Source organism: Poromitra crassiceps (assembly GCF_964638095.1).
Source record: "Poromitra crassiceps genome assembly, contig: HAP1_SCAFFOLD_284, whole genome shotgun sequence".
In the NCBI taxonomy this organism is placed as follows: Eukaryota; Metazoa; Chordata; class Actinopteri; order Beryciformes; family Melamphaidae; genus Poromitra; species Poromitra crassiceps.
This window is the reverse complement of record NW_028152116.1, coordinates 174,363-195,488: the sequence shown is the minus strand read 5'-3', so window position 1 is coordinate 195,488 and position 21,126 is coordinate 174,363. Positions and strand designations below refer to the sequence as shown.

The 21,126-nt window shown below is 43.4% G+C and overlaps 1 protein-coding gene across 7 annotated transcripts in view; it reads left to right on the top strand.

The window, feature by feature from the left end:
* LOC310770979 (PDZ domain-containing protein 2-like) overlaps nucleotides 1–21,126 on the top strand; it is a 90,806-nt gene that overhangs the window by 61,663 nt on the left and 8,017 nt on the right. For 3 of the 7 annotated variants that reach the window (XM_083663670.1, XM_083663668.1, XM_083663669.1), the window contains exons 2-4: nucleotides 15–197; nucleotides 9,370–9,848; nucleotides 20,699–20,868. In XM_083663670.1, the coding sequence (XP_083519796.1) occupies nucleotides 78–197; nucleotides 9,370–9,848; nucleotides 20,699–20,861 (762 nt within the window). In that variant the 5' untranslated portion in view covers nucleotides 15–77 and the 3' untranslated portion in view covers nucleotides 20,862–20,868. Of the gene's footprint in view, nucleotides 1–14; nucleotides 198–9,369; nucleotides 9,849–11,982; nucleotides 12,070–18,168; nucleotides 18,501–20,698; nucleotides 20,869–21,126 lie in introns of those variants that run through there. The other 4 variants (XM_083663673.1, XM_083663671.1, XM_083663672.1 and 1 more) reach the window with 4 other exon arrangements.

The following is a 21,126-nucleotide window of genomic DNA, read 5'->3' as shown; positions in this document are numbered from 1 at the left end:
TGTGTTGTGTATAGATGGCCTGACACGCAGACACCAGGGGTTGTTGAAGTGCTTGCAGGTCCTGGCAGGATGGCAGGATGCCCATCACTCAGGACAATGCCCACAACCTCCTCCCACTGCTGCAGGACTGGCTCAGGGCTCAGACCACAAGACCTGACCAAGACTCCCACCACCGTCATGACAACAACCACTACAAGGTAACTGCTTCCCCCCTTTCTAAAATAGCAGACTCCCACCACCATCATGACAACTCATGCTCGTTAACGTGATCTCTCAGGAATGCCTTGAGGGAATTTCTTAAAATTTGCCTCTACTAACATTATTAAAAGATCATAAAGATAACTGTGTTTCTGGTAGTTTACTATCAATCTATGTTGCTAGGCTAGGGCTAGCCTGCCCTGGCTCTGCTGTTGTTGTGATCAGTTTTGGAGGAGCAGTCTGTTTACAACGGAGGCTGGCTGTGAATGAAACCACACATGCGCGAGCAGGAACTGCACAGAGGTCTGCCATTGGCTCTGAAATTTGCCCACCCCACAAAAGTTCATCCTATCCAAATGTGGAGTGGGCGGATTCGAAAGTCTCAAACCTGCCCGCCCCTTTTTGAAAAACTGACATGACCAATGGCTGAGCTGATACCTCTGATTTGGGTTGTTGAGTATCTCTTTATGCTAAAGTACTAAAGTATCTTTTTTTTTATACATGTCTTTATTATTATTATTATCATTTTCTTTTTTATTATTAGTATTTTTTATTATTATGATGATGATGATGATGATTATTATTATTATTATGTAATGTTTTAAAGCTTAAAACCTTAAATCTAAGTATTCCAAAGTATTCCTAATAGGTACCGGTACTTGAGTATTCTAATGGAATACATTACAAAATACATTTTAGGGCATGTATTCAGTGTTCTGTAGTGGAATATATATTTGAAAAGTAGCCTAACCCTCCCAACAATGAATGACACATAGGCTTGTATATGTTTTTTGTAAAGCCCAGTAAGTGCCATTATGTTTGAAATGTGCTACGTTAGATAAAGAAATAGCATTAGTTTCCCTGCCTCGCTACTCTTTTACATGAACAACCAGTAGCAATGATTGACTAACCCTAACCCTAACCAGTAGCAATGACTGACTAACCCTAACCAGTAGCAATGACTGGCCCTGGGTCTAAAGGCGTCCCACTTTTTGCCTTTATGTTGACAGACATGTTAGTGTTGAATTTAGCATTGGGGCCAGTTCTATTGAAGTGAATGGGCCAGGCATGTTAAGTCCCACTATAAACCATGACCGAATAGGGCATCAGTCAATATCACATACATGTTTTCTTTAATCTGGTGTAAGAAAAATCAATCAAAGGTGAAACGATACGGATATTATGGTTTATAGTCGGACTTAGCTCCCGGTTAGCAGTTAGAGGGTTGTTTTTGGAGTTAAAGACAGAATCCCTGGACGTTTCATTTGCTGCTGCCTGTGTAGGCCACGTCAGCAGAGCTAACGTTCGCTAGCCACAGCTAACGTGAATGCTAAACAAATCCACTGCATCCTTGCCAGGTTTGGTTTGAAGTAACACCAGCTCAGACTTTTCCCCAACTCTCAGAACCCTTGCCCCATCCATCCATCCATCCATCCATCTCCAATGTTTCTGTTAACTTTCTGTTAGCAACCGAAGAAAAACAAAAATAGGGTTGGCTAACTTCTTCTTTCACTTCCTGCGGGCGATATTTTTTTTCCCATGATGGCGAAGGCTAGGCGAAGCCATGACCCGCCCCCTCTCTGCCTCTGATTGGCTGACTGTAATCGGCTGCTCCCACCTTCTTTCCAGGCGAGCCAGAAGTATCTCAAACGAGCCTAAACATAGTTTCATTCAATGTCACGATGCAGCAGGGGGAAAAGTAGGCTACTTCCAAGCATGATTCCTATAGATATTAGTGTTTGCTGGACAGCTAACATTCATACATGACTGCAGTTAGTTGTTGCTGAGGCTATGGTCATCTAAGCATTTGTTCATAACGTGAGCAGCAGGTGCAAAACAATCATTAAATGAACAAGCATGAGATACTTCATTATATGGAACGTTACAATTGCAAACCCTATATCTGAGTTATTTAGGCCTACTTAGCCTATTGCACAGACATGTATTTGTTTCTTGTCATTCCAAATTCAATCACATTGTTGCTCTGATTAATATTTCAATTCAAATACATGTCACTCTTGTGTTAGAATGAGTAAATGGGCATTGACACTGTTTTTATATAACCCTTGATCAATTCTCATTAATATTTTATCTTTTCTTTTCTTTTTGTCTGTAGGCTACATACGTGCACTGCCAAGAGTAGCGGCAGCATTATAAACCAGAGATCAAAAACATAAACACACAGTGGCGTCTTTCATGTATGCTACTAGGGCTGGGTCGGTTTGAAAATTTTAAAACCGGTTCGATATTGCCGTCTAAACCGGATCGAACCGGTATACCGATTTTTTTTGTAATAAAAAAAAAAAAAAAATTTTTTTAAGCAGGGCTCCCGTGTGGCCCATAACTGTCTGTAGTGTAACTTCAGTCCACCTGATAGCGATAATACACCTCTAAGCTGGTATTGTCAACCAGCAATGATACTGAATAAAAAGAAGCAGGACACCTGTGTAACAAACACACCCTGTATTTATTTCTCATAACTATTCAGCTCAACTTTTCTTCTAAACATCAAAATAATAAATGAAATAAGACTTCTGCCTATAGTGCAACTTGAGAAAAGGCTAATAAAAACACAAGCAGTGCAATCAGAATGGATTGGCTTACAGCTGAGCTGCCTTATAAACTTCAAAACTCACAAATTCACACAATATAGGGCCTAGGCATGGGTCGGTTTGAACATTTTGAAACCGGTTCGATATTCCCCAAAAAAACGTATCAAAGCGACTGCAGTTGGTGGCGATAATGCACCTCTAAGCTGGTATGCTGCCAACCAGCACGAACACTGAATACAAATAAGCAGAACATTTTAACTGTAACAACACACTGTTTTTATTTCTCATAACTATTCAGCTTAACTTTTCTTCAAACATCAACATAATAAACAAAATAAGACTTTTGCCTACTAGTGCAACTTGAGAAGAGGCTAATACGAACAATAGTGCAATCAGAATGGACTGGCAAATAAAAACTAAAAAAATCTTTTTTTTTTTTTTTTTTTTTTTTAAGTCCCTGGAAACCAGAAATATTTCTTTATTATTTAGCATTTTGAGGTCATCACATCACAGGACCATATGTTAATAAGCCACCAGCCAAATTTGAACGATGATGAACATTGCAAAGTATATAAATTTAGGTTTGACAGTCGTGGCAAAACTAATGAGAATCAATTATTTTTTAGAGTGTATTTTCTCCCGCGGACTGTGTGGGCGTGTCCCGTCTGCAGCAGGTTTTCCGAGAGAGAGAGAGCGCGAGACAGAGGGGGGGAGGGAAACGGAGAAAGAGATTGAGTGGAGACAGAGGGGGGGGGGGAAACGGAGAAAGAGATCGAGTGCTGTGTGTCGAACACAGCACTCGTGCTGTGTGTCCACAGCACGAGTGTGTGTGTGTGTATGTGTGTGTTCGTTGCTCGGAGAGGGAGAGAGAGAGACTTGCTGCTACTGTGTCTGTTTGTGTGTGTGTGTGAGAGAGAGTAACCTCGCGTCACCAGCCTGTGTGTCTCTCTCTGTGCTCTCTCTCTCACTAGTCCAGAGAGAGAGAGAGAGAGAGAGAGAGAGAGAGAGAGAGAGAGAGAGAGAGAGAGAGAGAGAGAGAGAGAGAGAGAGAGAGAGAGAGAGAGAGAGAGGCATAGCGCTTGGCACGACGGCACACAGAGTGAGAGGGAGACGGACAGCGAGGGAACGCTGTCACTGGGGGCAAAGAACGGACAAAAGGAGGGTGGGTGTATGTCTTATTCATTTGTTTGTTTATAGCTCTTAACACATTGAGTGCCAAGGACGTCTGTGCACGTCCTAAAAAAAAGTAACGAGGAGTCATATTATTCCATAATTCTGCTGTTTAAGGTCGTACCCAGCCAGTGAGCATGAATCCCTTCAAGGGATCACACGGCGCCACCTTAAACATCTACACGGGAGCTGCGCCACCCACCTCAGATCCTTTACTTTGTGCAGGAGAAAGCGAAAAAAAAGCCGTGATCAAAGGGGAAACCGATGCATGCTGCAGCCAGAGCCATATAGATTGCTCTGTCTGCAGCTGACAGTTGGCTGCATCCGCGCCCACAACTGAGCTCTTCTGCTTCTGTCCATCCGTCTGCATATAGTTCCTCCACACGATTCCCTGCCAGAAAGGCAGCACCCGAAGCCGAACGGCCAAACCTTTTCCTTCAGTCCCGTAACTCCCGTTTGCCATTTCCTTGTTGCGCTGGGATCCACCCGGGGCAAAAACGGAGGAAGCGAAAACAGACTGTGTGCGTGTGGGGAGGAGCCCGCAGCTCAGAGGGGGGGGGGGGCACGCAGGCTGCACAGAACCACACCACGCCACCACATCAGAAAACACCAGCCAGAGTCAGTGAATGTGCTTGAAATTAGAGTGCAAAAAGTATTCATAAAAGTGACTTTATCTTGAAAAGTAAAAAAAAAAAGCAGAAAACCCTTGAAAGTGCTCTTCTTTCAGAGGCTGTCATTTCATAATGGAACTGTCTAGAAACAAAATTTCTTCTTTGGAAGAAGCAGGAGTGTCCAATGTTTCATTAGAGTCCAGCCCTGTCAATATAGCCCTAATAGAAAAAATTCTATAGCTGTTTTCAACTGAATGGAAGTGAATCTGGCACAGGCTCCAGACAATTTTACTGAAGCGCTGTGGCACTCAATGTGTTAAGTATGGTGATGTGTGATTGTCTGTCTGACATATTTTGTACATCTATATTGTTAATAAAAAAAATAAAAAAATAATAAAAGGAGGGTGGGTGCGGATTGCGCGCGTGTACAAAGGTTATATAGAGCTTATGACGTCATAAGCTCCTGCGTTTTAGCACCTCGCGCACTGCTGTCTTCAATGAGGAAGTACTTTGTAGAATCTTGTAGAAAAGTGTCGATTTTAAGGCTTTGGGTTGAAAGTAATGTATAATAATTTCGGAGGCACAAAATTACTAACATAAGACCCTAAATAACATAGTTAGAACGTTTTTGTGGATTTTGGTTTCCAGGGACTTTAAGGTTTTTCCGGTTTGCACGTGATCAAACCGGTTTGGGCTCGTATACCGAACCGAACCGGTAAAACCGGAAATCGACCCATGCCTATATGCTACCAAGCAAAACTGCTGTCTGTCTGACCACAGACAGTAGAAAGAGACGCAGGATAGCCAAGCGAATGTGATTGGATGACCGTTTGACGCTAGGCCAATCACAGGCAGAGAGGGTGCTTCCAGCCTTCGCCATCATCCGAAAAAAAATATTGCTTCCTGTGGAGTCAATGAACCGAAAAATGGACAGCGCCACTTTGCCATTGTGCTCACAGAGTGTATCGTCCTAAAAGGATTCAAGTACTCTGCTGCCACCTATCCTCTCCATGTATTACTGCAGCCTAGATTTTTTATACCGTCGTGGTGCACCGCGGCAAATTACCGTAAATTCCGGACTATAAGACGCACCGGTCTATAAGCCGCACCTTCAAAGGTGACTATTTTTTTCTTCTATAAGCCGCACCGGTCTATAAGCCGCGGGTGTTTTGATGTTTAATTACCATATGTAAGGCTTCGTGCACAGAGGGGATTGTCGGGAAAGAGATGGCTGTTTGGGGAAGCTCCCATTTATTAACATTTCAACAAAACAAAAGTCAGGTCACTAATCCCCAGACAAAATCACACATTGTGGTATTTTTTGTTTTTTTTACAGTGCACACAGTGTCCGCGGTGTGGTGAAAAGAGGGCAAGAGAGGAAATTAAAACAGAAGTGGATTTATAGTTAGAAAGAGTGCTAAAGAAGAGAGAATTCCGTTTTTTATTTTTTTATTTTAGTTACTCACAGTACTATTGACCAGTCCAACTCAAAAGATATTCGGCAGTTTCACTTTGAGCTCTTGTTCCGCCGCTGGGCACACAGTGTCCGCGGTGTGGTGAAAAGAGGGCAAGAGAGGAAATTAAAACAGAAGTGGATTTATAGTTAGAAAGAGTGCTAAAGATAGTCCGGTCTGGTTATGACGAGTCTCGCTGGGTACAGTACGCCAAAGCGATATCCATTGACTCGATGATGCTGTTGTATGTTGCGCGTTTCTGTTGCACCAACGCGGAGAGGTCCTGCCGGACGAAAAAGCGCGTACCCTCCCAGGTGAGGGGCTTCTTCCCCGCAGCCTGGAGGATGAGTTGACGGTCGGGCCAGCGGAGTAGGCAGATGAAGATGGCCCTCGGTGGCAGGCCGGGGTCTGGACGTGGCCGAGGCGCCCGGTGTGCCCTGTCCACCTCTGGTGGTTTCTCGCCTTCCTTCAGGTCCAGGATGTAACACAGGATTTTGCCACGAAAGCGTCCATGTCACCAATCTCAGCTCCTCTTTTACATTGATCAGGCGAATGTTATTTCTTTTACTCCTGCTGATTAAGTCATCAACCTGCGTGTGCAGGGTTTCGATTTTGCATTTTATCCATTTTCGGACTCACTGTGTTGTTTTTGTCCTCCAGTGCGCGGATGCGCTTTTCCGCATTATAAACTCTGTTCACGGTTGCCTTAGTTTCTTTAGTGAGTGAGTGGATGGACTTCTGCACGTTTTCAAACTTGTTTTCAAGCTGCTCAAAACCTCTGAGCGATGTCGGACTTAATCGATAGTGTTTCACGGAGTAAAAGTTTAGCCCAAGCGTGTATCTCCAGCCTCCAGCAGGTGAGTCATTTCCTCATTCATGGCGTGATTGCTTCGTCTTTTTCTTTCTGCTTACCTGTGTTGTGTTATGTTATGTTATGTTGTTAAAAGAGGGCAAGAGAGGAAATTAAAACAGAAGTGGATTTATAGTTAGAAAGAGTGCTAAAAAAGAGAGATTTTTTTTTTTTTTTGGAAAAAATCCATAGATAAGACGCACCGTTATATAAGCCGCAGGGGGCAAAAAAGGCCAAAAAACGGGAAAAAAGCCGCGGCTTATAGTCCGGAATTTACGGTACATTACGTTACATTACATTACGTCATTTGGCAGACACTTTTATCCACAGCAACTTACAGTAACACATTTTGTCAACAATAGAGAAATCAACTATGCAACATAATCTATGACAGCTACAACCTTTATCTTTATTGTTTATTTAAGCAGGGACAGTACACAAGGAACAGACATTTGCCATCAACAGAAAATTCTCAAGTGTTAGAAAGTTATATTTCTTGATAATGTCACAATGATGATAACTGTTAGGTTTTTTATCCAGGACCTTCAGCGCTTGCTTGAATAGAGTAAAGAGTGGCTGCGTTGTTGTTTTATTGGCCTGGGACCAAGTAGTGGCACAGTAAGACAGATGTGATAAAATGAAAGAATGAAGATACAGTTTCGCCACATCTGTGTTCAGCTGACATCGAATTAATCTAAATTGCCGAAGATTACGTTTGACAGTCCCTGCAGTTTTCTTTATCTGCTTTTTGAACGAGAGGTTGCTATCTAAAATAATACCCAGGTATTTAAACTCCTGGACAACCTCCACTCTCTGACCCTTTGAAGGAATAGAGTGGTAAAGTTTTTTTGTGTGTGGAAAGGAATGAGAGAAGAGAGACAGGTCTGTAGTTCTGAATAGCAGTAGGGTCAAGGGAGGGTTTCTTAAGCAGAGGCTTGACTCTAGCAGTCTTTAGAGTAGCCAAAACAAGACCTGAGGACAGAAAGGAGTTGAGAGTAGTGAGGAAGGGAGATAGGTCAGGTGAGATGGTTTGGAGGAGAGAGGAGGAGGTGGGAAGGGAGAATGTTATAAAGTGGTGGTCGGATGAGTCACAGTGAGGAAGAGGAGTCACAGACAGTGAGGTTGGAGAGAGGTAGAGGTCGAAGGATGAGAAGAAGTTAAGGAAAGGCAGAGATTGCAAGGTTACCTTGGTCTGGATGTTGAAATCGCCCAGATTTGGGCTGAGGTTACAGGGATGAGGAAAAGACACATAGTTAGGTAGATGAGCAAGTAGTTAGACAAAGAGAAGTAACAAAAACTCTATTCTCTGGCCTACCCTCGATGGACTCCCACAGATAGACTCCCTTTGTGCCCAGAGTCTTCATGCCCAGAGGCTGCTGCTAGAGCTGCCGCTCTAGACTGACTATGCTGAGAAATACTGGTTCAACAGGGAGTCAGGCCACACCTTCCAGCAATCAGCGTCTAACCACAGTGGCTGGCCACCTCAGGCCAGGCTGTGAGCAATGAACAGGTTTTAAACAGGTCAAGTATCACTGGTTAGGAATATCTACACACTTCAAACTAACAGAGAGAAAAAACAAGACATATAAAACTTACAAACAAAGTTTCAGCAAGAAAGTGCAGCACAGAAGAAAGCTCTTTGCAACACAAAATGTTGCAAATGGCGATGTTGGTTACTCCTGAAACACCAAACATCTGTACATCTGATGCGGTATTTTTATTTTATTTTATTTTAATACCGCTTCCAGCACCTTTAACATTTTGAACTTCAGCAGAAGATTAAGTTGTTTGTCAAATAATATTGTAGAGGGCTGGTTTGTGTGGGGTTTATTTATCCATACATTAAGACTGATTAAGACATTAAGATTTAAGACTGTATAGTCTTGAACGTCTCTCTGCGTAGTGCTAGTCACGTGTTGTATTCCTCCGGGGATTGAATGGGAGAGGGCAGAGGAACTGAAGGGAGTTGTTGTGGAGCAGGAGAAGAGGGCGGTGGTGTGAAGCTAAGGAGAGAGAGCTAGCGGGGTTTTGCGGGATTGGCGTAGGATTTGGCGTGACTGCGGCCAAGCCATCAGCAGCTGTACGTCTTGGAAATTAAGTGCAGAAATGGAATCCGCCTTGAGTTGATTATTGATTATTGATAACGTTACAATATGTTACAATACGTTTACAATATGACTCAGAAACGCATGGAGGGGATGTAAAGGAGCACGCCAACATTTTGGGAGATTCACCTATTTGCCATATTCCCGATAGTAAGACAAGAAGAATCAGAATCAGCTTTATTGGCCAAGTATGTTTACATACAAACCGCTCCTCGGCTGGCGCCTCGGACCGGTTCACGCCTCTCGCGTCGTCCCTTAAAAAGTGATAATGGACACCTCGTCGTGCATTAACCCTTACTTATTATTTCATAATGTGGTGAGTACACCAGTGTGCTAAGCAAACTAGCAGGAATCCAGTCCTACTAATGCATGAAACAATGTCATCACATTTCATCTAGCATGTGGCTGCTCTTCTTCTCCCTCCTCCAGGAGTCCTCTCAGCATGGGGAGCCTGATAGTGTCTGCAGCAGCAGCAGTTCCACCAGTGTTACTGGGGGGGACATGGTCCTCTGCCTGGCTGCCATCCACAAGCTGGTGGAGTACATCCAGCTCAACTTCACCCAGGCTGACAAACCCCCCTCCTCCAGGGAGGCTGACAGAGCCCCCTCATCCGGGGAGGCTGTAGAGGTGGAAGTCTGTGCTGTTTGCCTTCATAAGTCTGGAGGGGACGTGGCTGAGTTTGGCCTGAGCTTTGGGAACATCCCGATCTTTGGGGACCCAGAGGGAAGGCCAAAGGGCAGCCGGAGGAGGAGGAGACCTACGGGGCCCGTCCTGGAGGTGGGCTGCCTCTGGGTGACGGAGGTGAGGAAGAGGAGCCCGGCCGCCTGCTGTGGAGCCATCAAACTCCGAGACGAACTCCTGTCCCTCAATGGACAGCTGATGGTTGGAGTGGACGTCAGCGGAGCCAGGTAGGATCACTTCTGGTGTAACTGAAAAATATTGCAATATTTCCCGAATAGCCTACCCCCCCTTTTTTTTGGTAAACAGTTAGATAAACAGACAGTTTTGCCAGTCTGCCCTGCTGCCGACCCTCATTCCACCACTCACTGTATATTATCGCTACAGGTAAGAGTGTCTTATTTGTTGCTGCAAAGGGAGAGAGAACAAGGAAGTGTAGAGCACATCAACCTCTCAGTCCTTTATTCATAATATTCACCCCCCCCCCCCCAGTATTTTGAAAATAAGTGTTACAGAAGTTTGACAAATGAACACAGTATACACCTTATGTTCAGACCTTACAGCTGGGTCAAATGGGTGCGGCTACATAAGGTGAATACATACTGTAATAACTCAATGCTAGACACAAACAAAGATAATAGCACACTCTCAAGCTAAGGTTTTAAGCAAACTCAAATTTGAGACTTCTGTGCTCAAACTCTGAGTGGATTTACTCTTAAAGTCGAGCTGAACCCAAAAATGACTTTTATTTTATTTTAGTTCAAATACCTGGGTATGCAGTGCACCTACGGTATTTAATAATGTATGCAAACAAAATCACAACAATCTACCGGTAATTTCTTTAGTTTTTCACACTTTTTCACATCAAAAGTTCATTTTTCAAGATTTCATTGATAACAGTAATGTACAGTTTGCTGACGTCACCTAGTACTATCAAATTTCTACCCCATTTCAACCAATCATATCACGACATGCAGCTGTCAATCAAATCTTCATTTCTGGATAATTTTCTCTTCCAAATGAAGTAGAAAATGGCGCCTAGTGCCTGTCATCTGGCAGAATTCCTATCCCATAAACTAACTACTAACTTGGCCAATTGTTAGAAACATGAACAAAAAACAAAAACTATAATCTCTGAGAATGCAAAGAAATGTAACTGGCTCGTTAAAACGCGCATTCCAGGGATATCGTAGCGATAATGGCGTGCGCATCCGAGAGCTTGGTTGTTAGGGGTCGCACTTCGGAGATTCTAGGCCGACGTGCTGCACTCTCCGCTCAGCAACACGAAGGCAGCTGGCTGCCTGCGGGTCGCTGAGCTCCACTCAGCCACTAACCTCCCGTCAAAAGGGTCTTCCCGAGGGGAGCGCCACAACACACTGAATCCCACTCGATTTGGAGGCGGAACACGCCAGGATTGGCCAAAGCCCAATCCAGTCCCCAGAATTGTCAAATAAAATCATCGACATGATACTATGACCCGCCTCTCAACCTGTCATCTTAGACAAACTATGTTTTCAGTCTGAAACGGACGCATTATGCACGTGACGAACAGGTTCAGTTCGACTTTAAGTATGTAAATCACTCTCAGGAAAGTGAAGAATTTACTGTGGTTGTGTCAGCATACTTGCCTCCATGCACCGAAGGGTCTTGCAATGCTGCGGTGTAGCACTGACTCTATTGCAGTGGATTGGGCGTGATCGACCCTTCCGCGGGCAACGTTGCAGACAGAGTAGGAAGGCTGATCCGTGAGCGGCTGCTTCTGGGATGCGGGTCGGGGGCTTAATCGGCCTCGGCTGGGTCTACTGGGCGAGGGTGTATGATGTTGAACAGACCCGAAACACCTTACGACCCCAGTTAACATCACTGCTGACGCCTCCCAGCGCATGCTGAAGTATGTATATTTGTAACGTGCAAGCAAAAATTAACATAAAAAAAGATTCCCATTTCAGACGGTCACAGACAGTCAAATAGCGCATTTTAATGTTCTTGGTTAACCGATTAATGATCGGTTAATGCGGGTTGGTTGTGGTCAATTTAGTTTTTTCATTTTCGCCATCCCTACTAGCAACCAAAGAATATAGCCAACCCCCGACACGGGAGAAACCGTGAGGGCCGATGCAACACTCCAGCGGAAGTCGGACTCGGTCCATTGATGCAGCGCATCTGGCCAGTCGTCTGCATTGGCGGTGTTCTACAGCGGTGCAAACATTGGTTGGATTTTAAGCACTAGATTTATGGGAATTGATGAAATGATGCACAATACCCTGCAGCAAATCTCAGACCTCTCAATGGTTTAAAAAATATCACACAGGAGAATGGATGTTGAATTAGATCCTAATGTGTTCTTCAACTTCCGCCCAGCAGATGCCACTAAAAGACTATGGTCCACTGTCTCTGTCTCTCAGTCCAACATGCTGCCTGGTGTAAGGGGCTGTCTCACTGATCAGTACAGTAAGGAGACAACATGCCAACAAGCCTTTGCTCATAATGCTGCTACTTCTTAGCGAAAGGACGAACGCCATTGTATAGTATAAATGCAATAAGAAAAATGACCTGGGAAACCTCCAGTCATCTCAACAGTGTGATGATACACATTGCATATACATTACATATCAGTAATAGTACAATTAGTAAAAGAGAGAAAAGGAAAAATAAATGATTAATGTAAAAGTTAGTACATGTGTGAGCATCCTGCACAATCACACATGGTCACAAGACTGGTTAATTCTCAGCCACGCCTTCAGATGGCCCTTGAAGGTGGCCAAGCTGGAGCTACCCCTTATAGAGGGAGGTAGGCTGTTCCATACAGCGCTTCCTTTAAAGCCTAGCTCCTCATTGCGTGGCTCTCGAAGCTTTAGTTGGCGGCTCTAAATTTTTTTTTTTTTTTTTTAAGATTTCATCCCCCCTGCTCTCCCCAAAATGTCAATAAACCTTTATGGCATATTATTACAATACAACAATACTGGTGTTGACAGTAATAGAAGGTGCCAAATCATTCAAAACAATAAGCATTTTGCTTTTAGGAGTATTGTGCCAGCGTGCAGCGCTGTTCCAAAACGTGTCAACGTGTGTCGTTGCCTGGGAAACGCACATCCCATAATACAACTGTTCACATCGCATCCCATAATAGTATGATGATACTAGGGATGCCATTGCGAACATAGATGTGAACAGGTTAGATAAAACTTCAGCGTCGCCAGCGATGGCCCCCACCGTTGCGGTCGGGGTACGTTTCGAAATCCCTCCAGGCCTGAAAGATTTTCTGTGTGTGTGTGTGTGTGTGTGTGTGTGTGTGTGTGTGTGTGTGTGTGTGTGTGTGTGTGGAAAACAATCAAACAAAAAAATGGTAGGCAGATGTGCTTGGTTGGGGTGGCTTTTGGTGTTTTGCGGTAAAAGTGGCTCTCCTATTGACTTTGTCCTGCCAGTGCTGCTCTCATCGAAGAAATAGTGAGGATCACTGCTTTAAAGGATAGCACGTTTTGACCAAACAGGGTTCTTCTGAGCGGAACTTCACAATCCCTGTTGGTGATGGCTCTAGTTAGCCGGGTCGGATTGGCAGTAGATCTATATTTAATAAAGGTTAAAAGAGGTGGAGACGCTAGGGGCAGGGGTGGGCAACTATTTTTCATGGGGGGCCACATGAGAAATCCAGATTGTTGCCGGGGGCCGAACAAATATTGTCATGCCGTAATGGATGGGCAACTTTGATGATAGAGAGGGCCACAAAAAAAGTCCTCGCTACCAGATTTTGCTGAGGGCTGAACGGCGCCAGCGCGAAAAAATTGGGGCATTTGAAGCCAGGTTTAGAGGAATAACTAATTTTAAATTAACAGTTGTGATGTCATTATTCAGTCTTAACCACCAATATTTGATCCTTTTCTCACTCACTCCTATGTCACCACACTCTCCCTGCAGGGCTTGAAATTAACTTTTTTCACCACCTGCCAATATGGCTGCTAGATTTTAAAGTTACCAGCCAATTAGAATTTCCACTATCCGAAATGTTTTTCTTGAAATAAACCAGAATATGAGTGGGTTAATTTAAGCATAAGTATCAGTAAGTGGCCGGGATTCTCAAAGCCTGTGTTGAGGGTCACACGAACATGCACTCTTGAAGCTAAATAAATCCAAAACCAACAAGTTAATTATTTAAATTTCTACCTCAATGTAGAACAGCCATTTCTTACACATGAGATTACTTTTGGCCTTTTAGTCATAAAGATTATTGAAAGATATTCCATATTCCAGACTGAAATGCTATAACAGAAGAATATTGGCCAGAATGACATGAACATTTGGACACTTATTCAGCGGGTATCTTGCATGTTGCGTTCAGGTGCACTGTAAAAAAAAAAAAAAACTTTTTTTGCAATTCCATCGCAGGCCACACAGGGGGCCGTATGTTGCCCATGTGTGCTTTATAGTAAGGTTCAGTCATAACTCATTTATAATTAAGCCCATAGTTAATGAACTAATCATGTACAAAACACACACACAGTCACATATTTTATATACTGTATATGTTGTAAGCCTAATTTTTGCCATCACCGCTGCTTTTTACATGTATGGGATAATACAGGCTAATATACAAGGTGTCCCAAGCTCTGAGTCATTATAAACTCAATTAGCTACAGAAGCTAATGTTCACATTCAGTCCTTGTATATTTCTCTCATGTGTTCATCATTCCTTTCCTCCTCTGTGTGTGTGTGATTGAGAAATGAGATGCAGGTGGTGTTCATCCTAATTGGCCTGGTCAGGTGTCAGATTGCTGCTGGCTGATTGGCTGGTGGAGAGCATTTAAGCCAGCTGATGCCATCCTGACGCCCCTTGCTCTCCTCATTCCCAACGATGATGGCTGCTGTGCTGACTGCTGTGTTCTGTCAGGTAGGAACTGTGTGTAGACCTACTTTAGTAGTTCTGCAGAACTTTATTAAGATGTGTCTTTATCTTGGTAGACCTGTGCAGTCTAAACTGTAAATAGTTACCTTCCAGATCTACACTTTTGTACACTGTAAATAACACTTACCCAAGTAGCAGAAAGTAGGGGGAGAAGCCCTTTAGTTTTTTGTAACATTTTCTGATGTTTATTTTGTAGGAGCTTATAGGTAAGAGCTGTGTCTCTTATTTAATCCATCATTTTCTTAGGTAAATTTAAGGTTGGGGATTAGTTTGGTTAGTTGTGTTGGGGCCATGCTGTGCTCTGAAACTAAACCTGCTACTCGTGAACTTGTGATGGTGGTTTGGCTGATCATCCTTGGGAGTGGGAAGAGTGGGGGCACTTTTGTGTTGCGGTCCGGTTCCCCGAGGCCGGTTCCTAACATAATTGGGTGCTCGTCTGCTTTTCTCATTCGTCAGCACGTCGTGTGTGTGTATATATATATTTTATGTTTGTCTGGTGGGCAGTCTTTGTGCAGGTGGTAAATGGTGTTAGTCAAGGTGCCTTTGCATGGAGCTGAGGAAGCTCATGGTGGTAAAGCTGGTGGAGATGTTTGTTGGAGGAGGAGCCGGTCAGAGGGGACCAGTAAGACTGAGGAGGGGCGTGACAAGGCAGGGCCGTCAGTAGCACCGTTTCTCCGCTTTCTGTGTAGACTATGCTACCCTACAAGAGTCTCCGTACATAGACTTGCCTGTGAGTCTGACTTTTTTTTTACCGAGCTTTCGGCCAGAGTGGCGCTGTTGAGCGCTCTGACGGCTGAGAGCTCTAACCTGGAAAAAATATCACCAGCACAGACTTCAGATGAAAAGAGGCATTTATGAGCAGCGTCGAGCTTTCTTACCCCGACGTCGAGAAGCGATGAACCCTTCTCAATATGTGGCTTTGAAATGTTTCTGTGACACTTGTAAATACGTCTGTATCACTGATTTAGATGGCTTGGGAGTCAGAGTCACAGGCAAGTCTATGTACGGAGACTCTTGTAGGGTAGCATAGTCTACACAGAAAGAGGAGAAACTGTGCTACTGACGGCCCTGCCTTGTCACGCCCCTCCTCAGTCTTACTGGTCCCCTCTGACCAGCTCCTCCTCCAACAAACATCTCCACCAGCTTTACCACCATGAGCTTCCTCAGCTCCATGCAAAGCCACCTTGACTAACACCATTTACCACCTGCACAAAGACTGCCCACCAGACAAACATAAAATATACACACACACTCACGACGTGCTGACGAATGAGAAAAGCAGACGAGCACCCAATTATGTTAGGAACCGGCCTCAGGGAATGGGACCGCAACACAAAAGTGCCCCCACTCTTCCCACTCCCAAGGATGATCAGCCAAACCACCATCACAAGTTCACAAGTAGCAGGTTTAGTTTCAGAGCACAGCATGGCCCCAACACAACTAACCAATCAAACTAATCCCCAACCTTAAATTTACCTAAGAAAAGAAAATGATGGATTAAATAAGAGACACAGCTCTTACCTATAAGCTCCTACAAAATAAACATCAGAAAATGTTACAAAAAACTAAAGGGCTTTCCCCCTACTTTCTGCTACTTGGGTAAGTGTTATTTACAGTGTACAAAAGTGTAGATCTGGAAGGTAACTATTTACAGTTTAGACTGCACAGGTCTACCAAGATAAAGACACATCTTAATAAAGTTCTGCAGAACTACTAAAGTAGGTCTACACACAGTTCCTACCTGACAGAACACAGCAGTCAGCACAGCAGCCATCATCGTTGGGAATGAGGAGAGCAAGGGACGACAGGATGGCATCAGCTGGCTTAAATGCTCTCCACCAGCCAATCAGCCAGCAGCAATCTGACACCTGACCAGGCCAATTAGGATGAACACCACCTGCATCTCATTTCTCAATCACACACACACAGAGGAGGAAAGGAATGATGAACACATGAGAGAAATATACAAGGACTGAATGTGAACATTAGCTTCTGTAGCTAATTGAGTTTATAATGACTCAGAGCTTGGGACACTTTGTATATTAGCCTGTATTATCCCATACATGTAAAAAGCAGCTGTGATGGCAAAAATTAGGCTTACAACATATACAGTATATAAAATATGTGACTGTGTGTGTGTTTTGTACATGATTAGTTCATTAACTATGGGCTTAATTATAAATGAGTTCTGACTGAACGTTACTATAAAGCACACATGGGCAACATACAGCCCCCCTGTGTGGCGGGTATGTGTTAGAGGGTACACACAGGAAAATACTGTCACAGAGGACTAAGAGATGATTTACCATCTATAGCATACAGAGAGGAAGCAAATTGTTGCATTTCTGATCAACTGTCACATTAAAATATCAATGACAGATGAATAGATCTGGGGGCCGGGGCTATTTTTCTAAAAAAAAATATATATATATATATATATATATTTTTTTTTTAATACCGAGGTCATGACCTCAGTGTCCTCAATGGTAGCTACGGGCCTGGCTGCTAGCTGTTTGTGAATTAGCTGTGGAAGCTACAGTACATTGGCTGTCCATGTGAATTAGCGGCGTGAGATAGCTTTGAGCACGTCGGAACGTTTCCAGCACATTCCGTCACAACCCGTTCTAAACGCAAGGTAACTCACTCAATCCCAAACTATTTTATTTCATTTCAGTTAATTTAAGAGTAAATGCTGTTTTAACTGCTGCAGTTTGCACAGTAACAACACATTGAAATTCCGTTGGTCTTATATATATATATATGTATAAACCCTGTGGCCTTACTGGGCGCCCCAAACACTGTTTTGCGTCCAGCCTGCTCACGGAATCGGTGAGAACATGCACTTTTACAAAAATGATTGTCATTTATTTTCTACTTTATTGCCTTAAAGTGTGTGCACTTGTTGAATGATTGGTTGTTTGTATAGCTATTTTGTTACAAAGAGGAGTGAATTATTTTACAATGATATATTTCAATTTATTTTGCACTTTATGTAAAACACTGTTACTGCACCTTAGGTACAGATAACTTGTTTAGTAGGGATGCACGATATATCGGCAATCATATCGGTATCGGCCAGTATCGGCCGATTTTTTAACATATCGGTCATATCGGTATCGGTCAGATGTTGCAATGTTAATATCGGTTATCATTATCAGCCAAATTCTTCACATTGATATGAAATAATGCAGTAAATCTATGATTTATGGGCTTTTCCAAAGGCTTTGCAAATAAAGAAATGCATAACTTTTTAAAATTCAGTGTTAACATGTGTTTTTCAGTATGTACAAAATGTGATGATCATAAAAATGTGGTTTTATACAGATCATATCGACATCGGTAAATATCGGTTATCGGCCATAACAGCAATGTTAATATCGGTTATCGGCATCGGCCAAAATTTTCATATCGGTGCATCCCTATTGTTTAGAGATGTAATGTTTATTACAAATGCAATATGATGTGATGTACAACAAATGTGAACCAGACACAGTATTGCATAATTGTTTCCTTTTATTTTACGCTTCATGGTAATGCAAATTACATGATGAAAACTACATGTATTATAGAACAGAGAGTAGATATGATGCTGTAGAACAGACAGTAGATACAGTACATTGATACTCATGATACCTCTCTGACCCTGACAGGTCAGGTTTTTTTGTTTGTTCTTCTTAAATCGATCTCTTCGTGACCTTGATGGCGAGCCTTCCCACCTGGATCTAGAGCGAGGACCATTATCCCAGGATACCCCCCATCCCGTGTCGTGATCACTGAACAGGTCCTGCTGCACTCTGCGGTGTGGGAGGCCGATTGCTGCAAACACCCCACACTCAGGCTACTCATTCACATTTCCCCCTTTCACAATCATCTCCCCCGGATACACACACACCCCTTTCCCCTGGACTTTGAACTCACACTTACCTCTCGACGCGTTTTCTTTTCGTTTTGGACTGGATCGTACGGGCTTACCTCTTCCCTTCCCTGGAACTGTGAATTAGTTAGTGGAGTGGCAGTATACACTACTGCAGAAGAGGGGTCGTTTTGGTATTTATTTTATTAGTTATGCCTCCGCCGGCGAAGCCAGGCCGAAGGCATTATGGATCCGGGTTGTCCGTCCGTACGGATGTCCGTCCGTCCGTCCGTACGGATGTTTGTTAACGCCATATCTGAGGAACGCCTTGACGGAATTTCATCAGATTCGCCTTAAACATTCACTTAGGCTCAAGGATGATCTGATTAGATTTTGGTGGTCAAAGGTCAAAGGTCAAGGTCACTATGACCTCTCGAACGCCATTTTCAAGCTTGTTAACGCGATATCTGAGGAACGCCTGGACGGAATTTCATCAGATTCGCCTTAAACATTCACTTAGGCTCAAGGATGATCTGATTAGATTTTGGTGGTCAAAGGTCAAAGGTCAAGGTCACTGTGACCTCTCGAACGCCATTTTCAAGCTTGTTAACGCGATATCTGAGGAACGCCTGGACGGAATTTCATCAGATTCACCTTAAACATTCACTTAGGCTCAAGGATGATCTGATTAGATTTTGGTGGTCAAAGGTCAAGGTCACTGTGACCTCTCGAACGCCATTTTCAAGCTTGTTAACGCGATATCTGAGGAACGCCTGGACGGAATTTCATCAGATTCGCCTTAAACATTCACTTAGGCTCAAGGATGATCTGATTAGATTTTGGTGGTCAAAGGTCAAAGGTCAAGGTCACTGTGACCTCTCGAACGCCATTTTCAAGCTTGTTAACGCGATATCTGAGGAACGCCTGGACGGGATTTCATCAGATTCGCCTTAAACATTCACTTAGGCTCAAGGATGATCTGATTTGATTTTGGTGGTCAAAGGTCAAAGGTCAAGGTCACTGTGACCTCTCGAACGCCATTTTCAAGCTTGTTAACGCGATATCTGAGGAATGCCTGGACGGAATTTCATCAGATTCACCTTAAACATTCACTTAGGCTCAAGGATGATCTGTTTAGATTTTGGTGGTCAAAGGTCAAAGGTCAAGGTCACTGACCTCTCAAACGCCATTTTCAAGCTTGTTAATGCGATATCTGAGGAACGCCTGGACGGAATTTCATCAGATTCGCCTTAAACATTCACTTAGGCTCAAGGATGAACTGATTCCATTTTGGTTATCAAAGGTCAAAGGTCAAGGTCACAGTGACCTAACAAATGCCATTTTCAAGCTCGGTAACGCCATATCTCAGTAACACATTGACTAAATTTCTTCACATTTGGCTCAAATATCCAATTCTGCACAGAAACGCCTTGATGCAATTTCTTCCTATTTGGCTCCAACATCCACTTGGACTCAAGAATGAACTAATGGCGGAGGCATAAGTCCGCGTTGCGGTCGTTCTAGTTTTGAAATGTATTGATTTGATTGATCTGAATTGAATTGAATTGAACTGAATTTAAAGGTTGAAACTGATAATTCGGGTTAAAGGGTGCACCCGAGATTGAATAACTGGGAAAAAGATTCAACTCAAAAGTGATCACTATTCTGATATCAACACGCTGTGATATTTTTGTCATTGTCTTATTGTTGTTTTTGGTACCAACCATTGTTCATTCTTTATTCTTCCAATACTAAAGAAGCCGGCATATTACACATTTAATTCTTGATCTCTGAGTCTCATTTAAACATTCACTGTGCTCCAGTAGCCGAACCCAGAACCTTCTGGTCCATTCTATTTCTATAAGTGATAGTATTGTTTCTCAATTATCGTAGTAGGTGTTACATGTGCATACATGTATGTTGCATCTCCAATGCTCTGTGATGTCCATATGCAATAAACTTAACCTTAACTCCATCACATACACCACACTCAATTTCACCACCACAAGACTGTATGGGTTGTGGCAGCTGCTGCGGTAGAGGGCCAATCACACGCCGCATTAAATTGAACGCTCGCTGTAATTGGCTGTGAGCAAAACCATACAAATACGATTTTTTTCTAGATCAGTTTACAAAAAAATTATGGAATGCAGGTATCATATGACTGGAGATGTTTAGATCATATTTGGTACTAGTACTACTGGGTTATTTTGGTCGATATCCAGCCCTAGTCCTTCCACCCCAGGTGGGGCCACAGAAGCTTCAATGTGTTGATGTTTTGACTAGCGTTGCCGTCTGTGTGTTCCTGTCTGCCCCCTCCCTCCCAGGTGTTCCTGTTTGCCCCCCTCCCTCCCAGGTGTTCCTGTCTGCCCCCCTCCCTCCCTCCCAGGTGTTCCTGTCTGCCCCCCTCCCTCCCAGGTGGCCGAGGAGACGTCAGTGGTGCTGAGGAAGCTGGGCTACTCGTGCGAGACGGATGACTGTATAGACTGAACCACAAGTTTGTTTAATGCATCATATACATACAATTTAATGGAGCGGCCCAAACGGGGGGCAAGGAACAAACTATTAACAAATTATTAAGGCTCAAATGCACGTGGGATGCTTTTATATCTCATTAATAACAACACTTTATAACGTCGGTTTGGATAGGTCGGACCACCCTGTTCAACTATGGTATATATCTTTAAAGGTTACAGTTACGGCTGAAAATGACAACGGAGATAAACAATAAACAGCTTTGCCGATTTCAATTCAA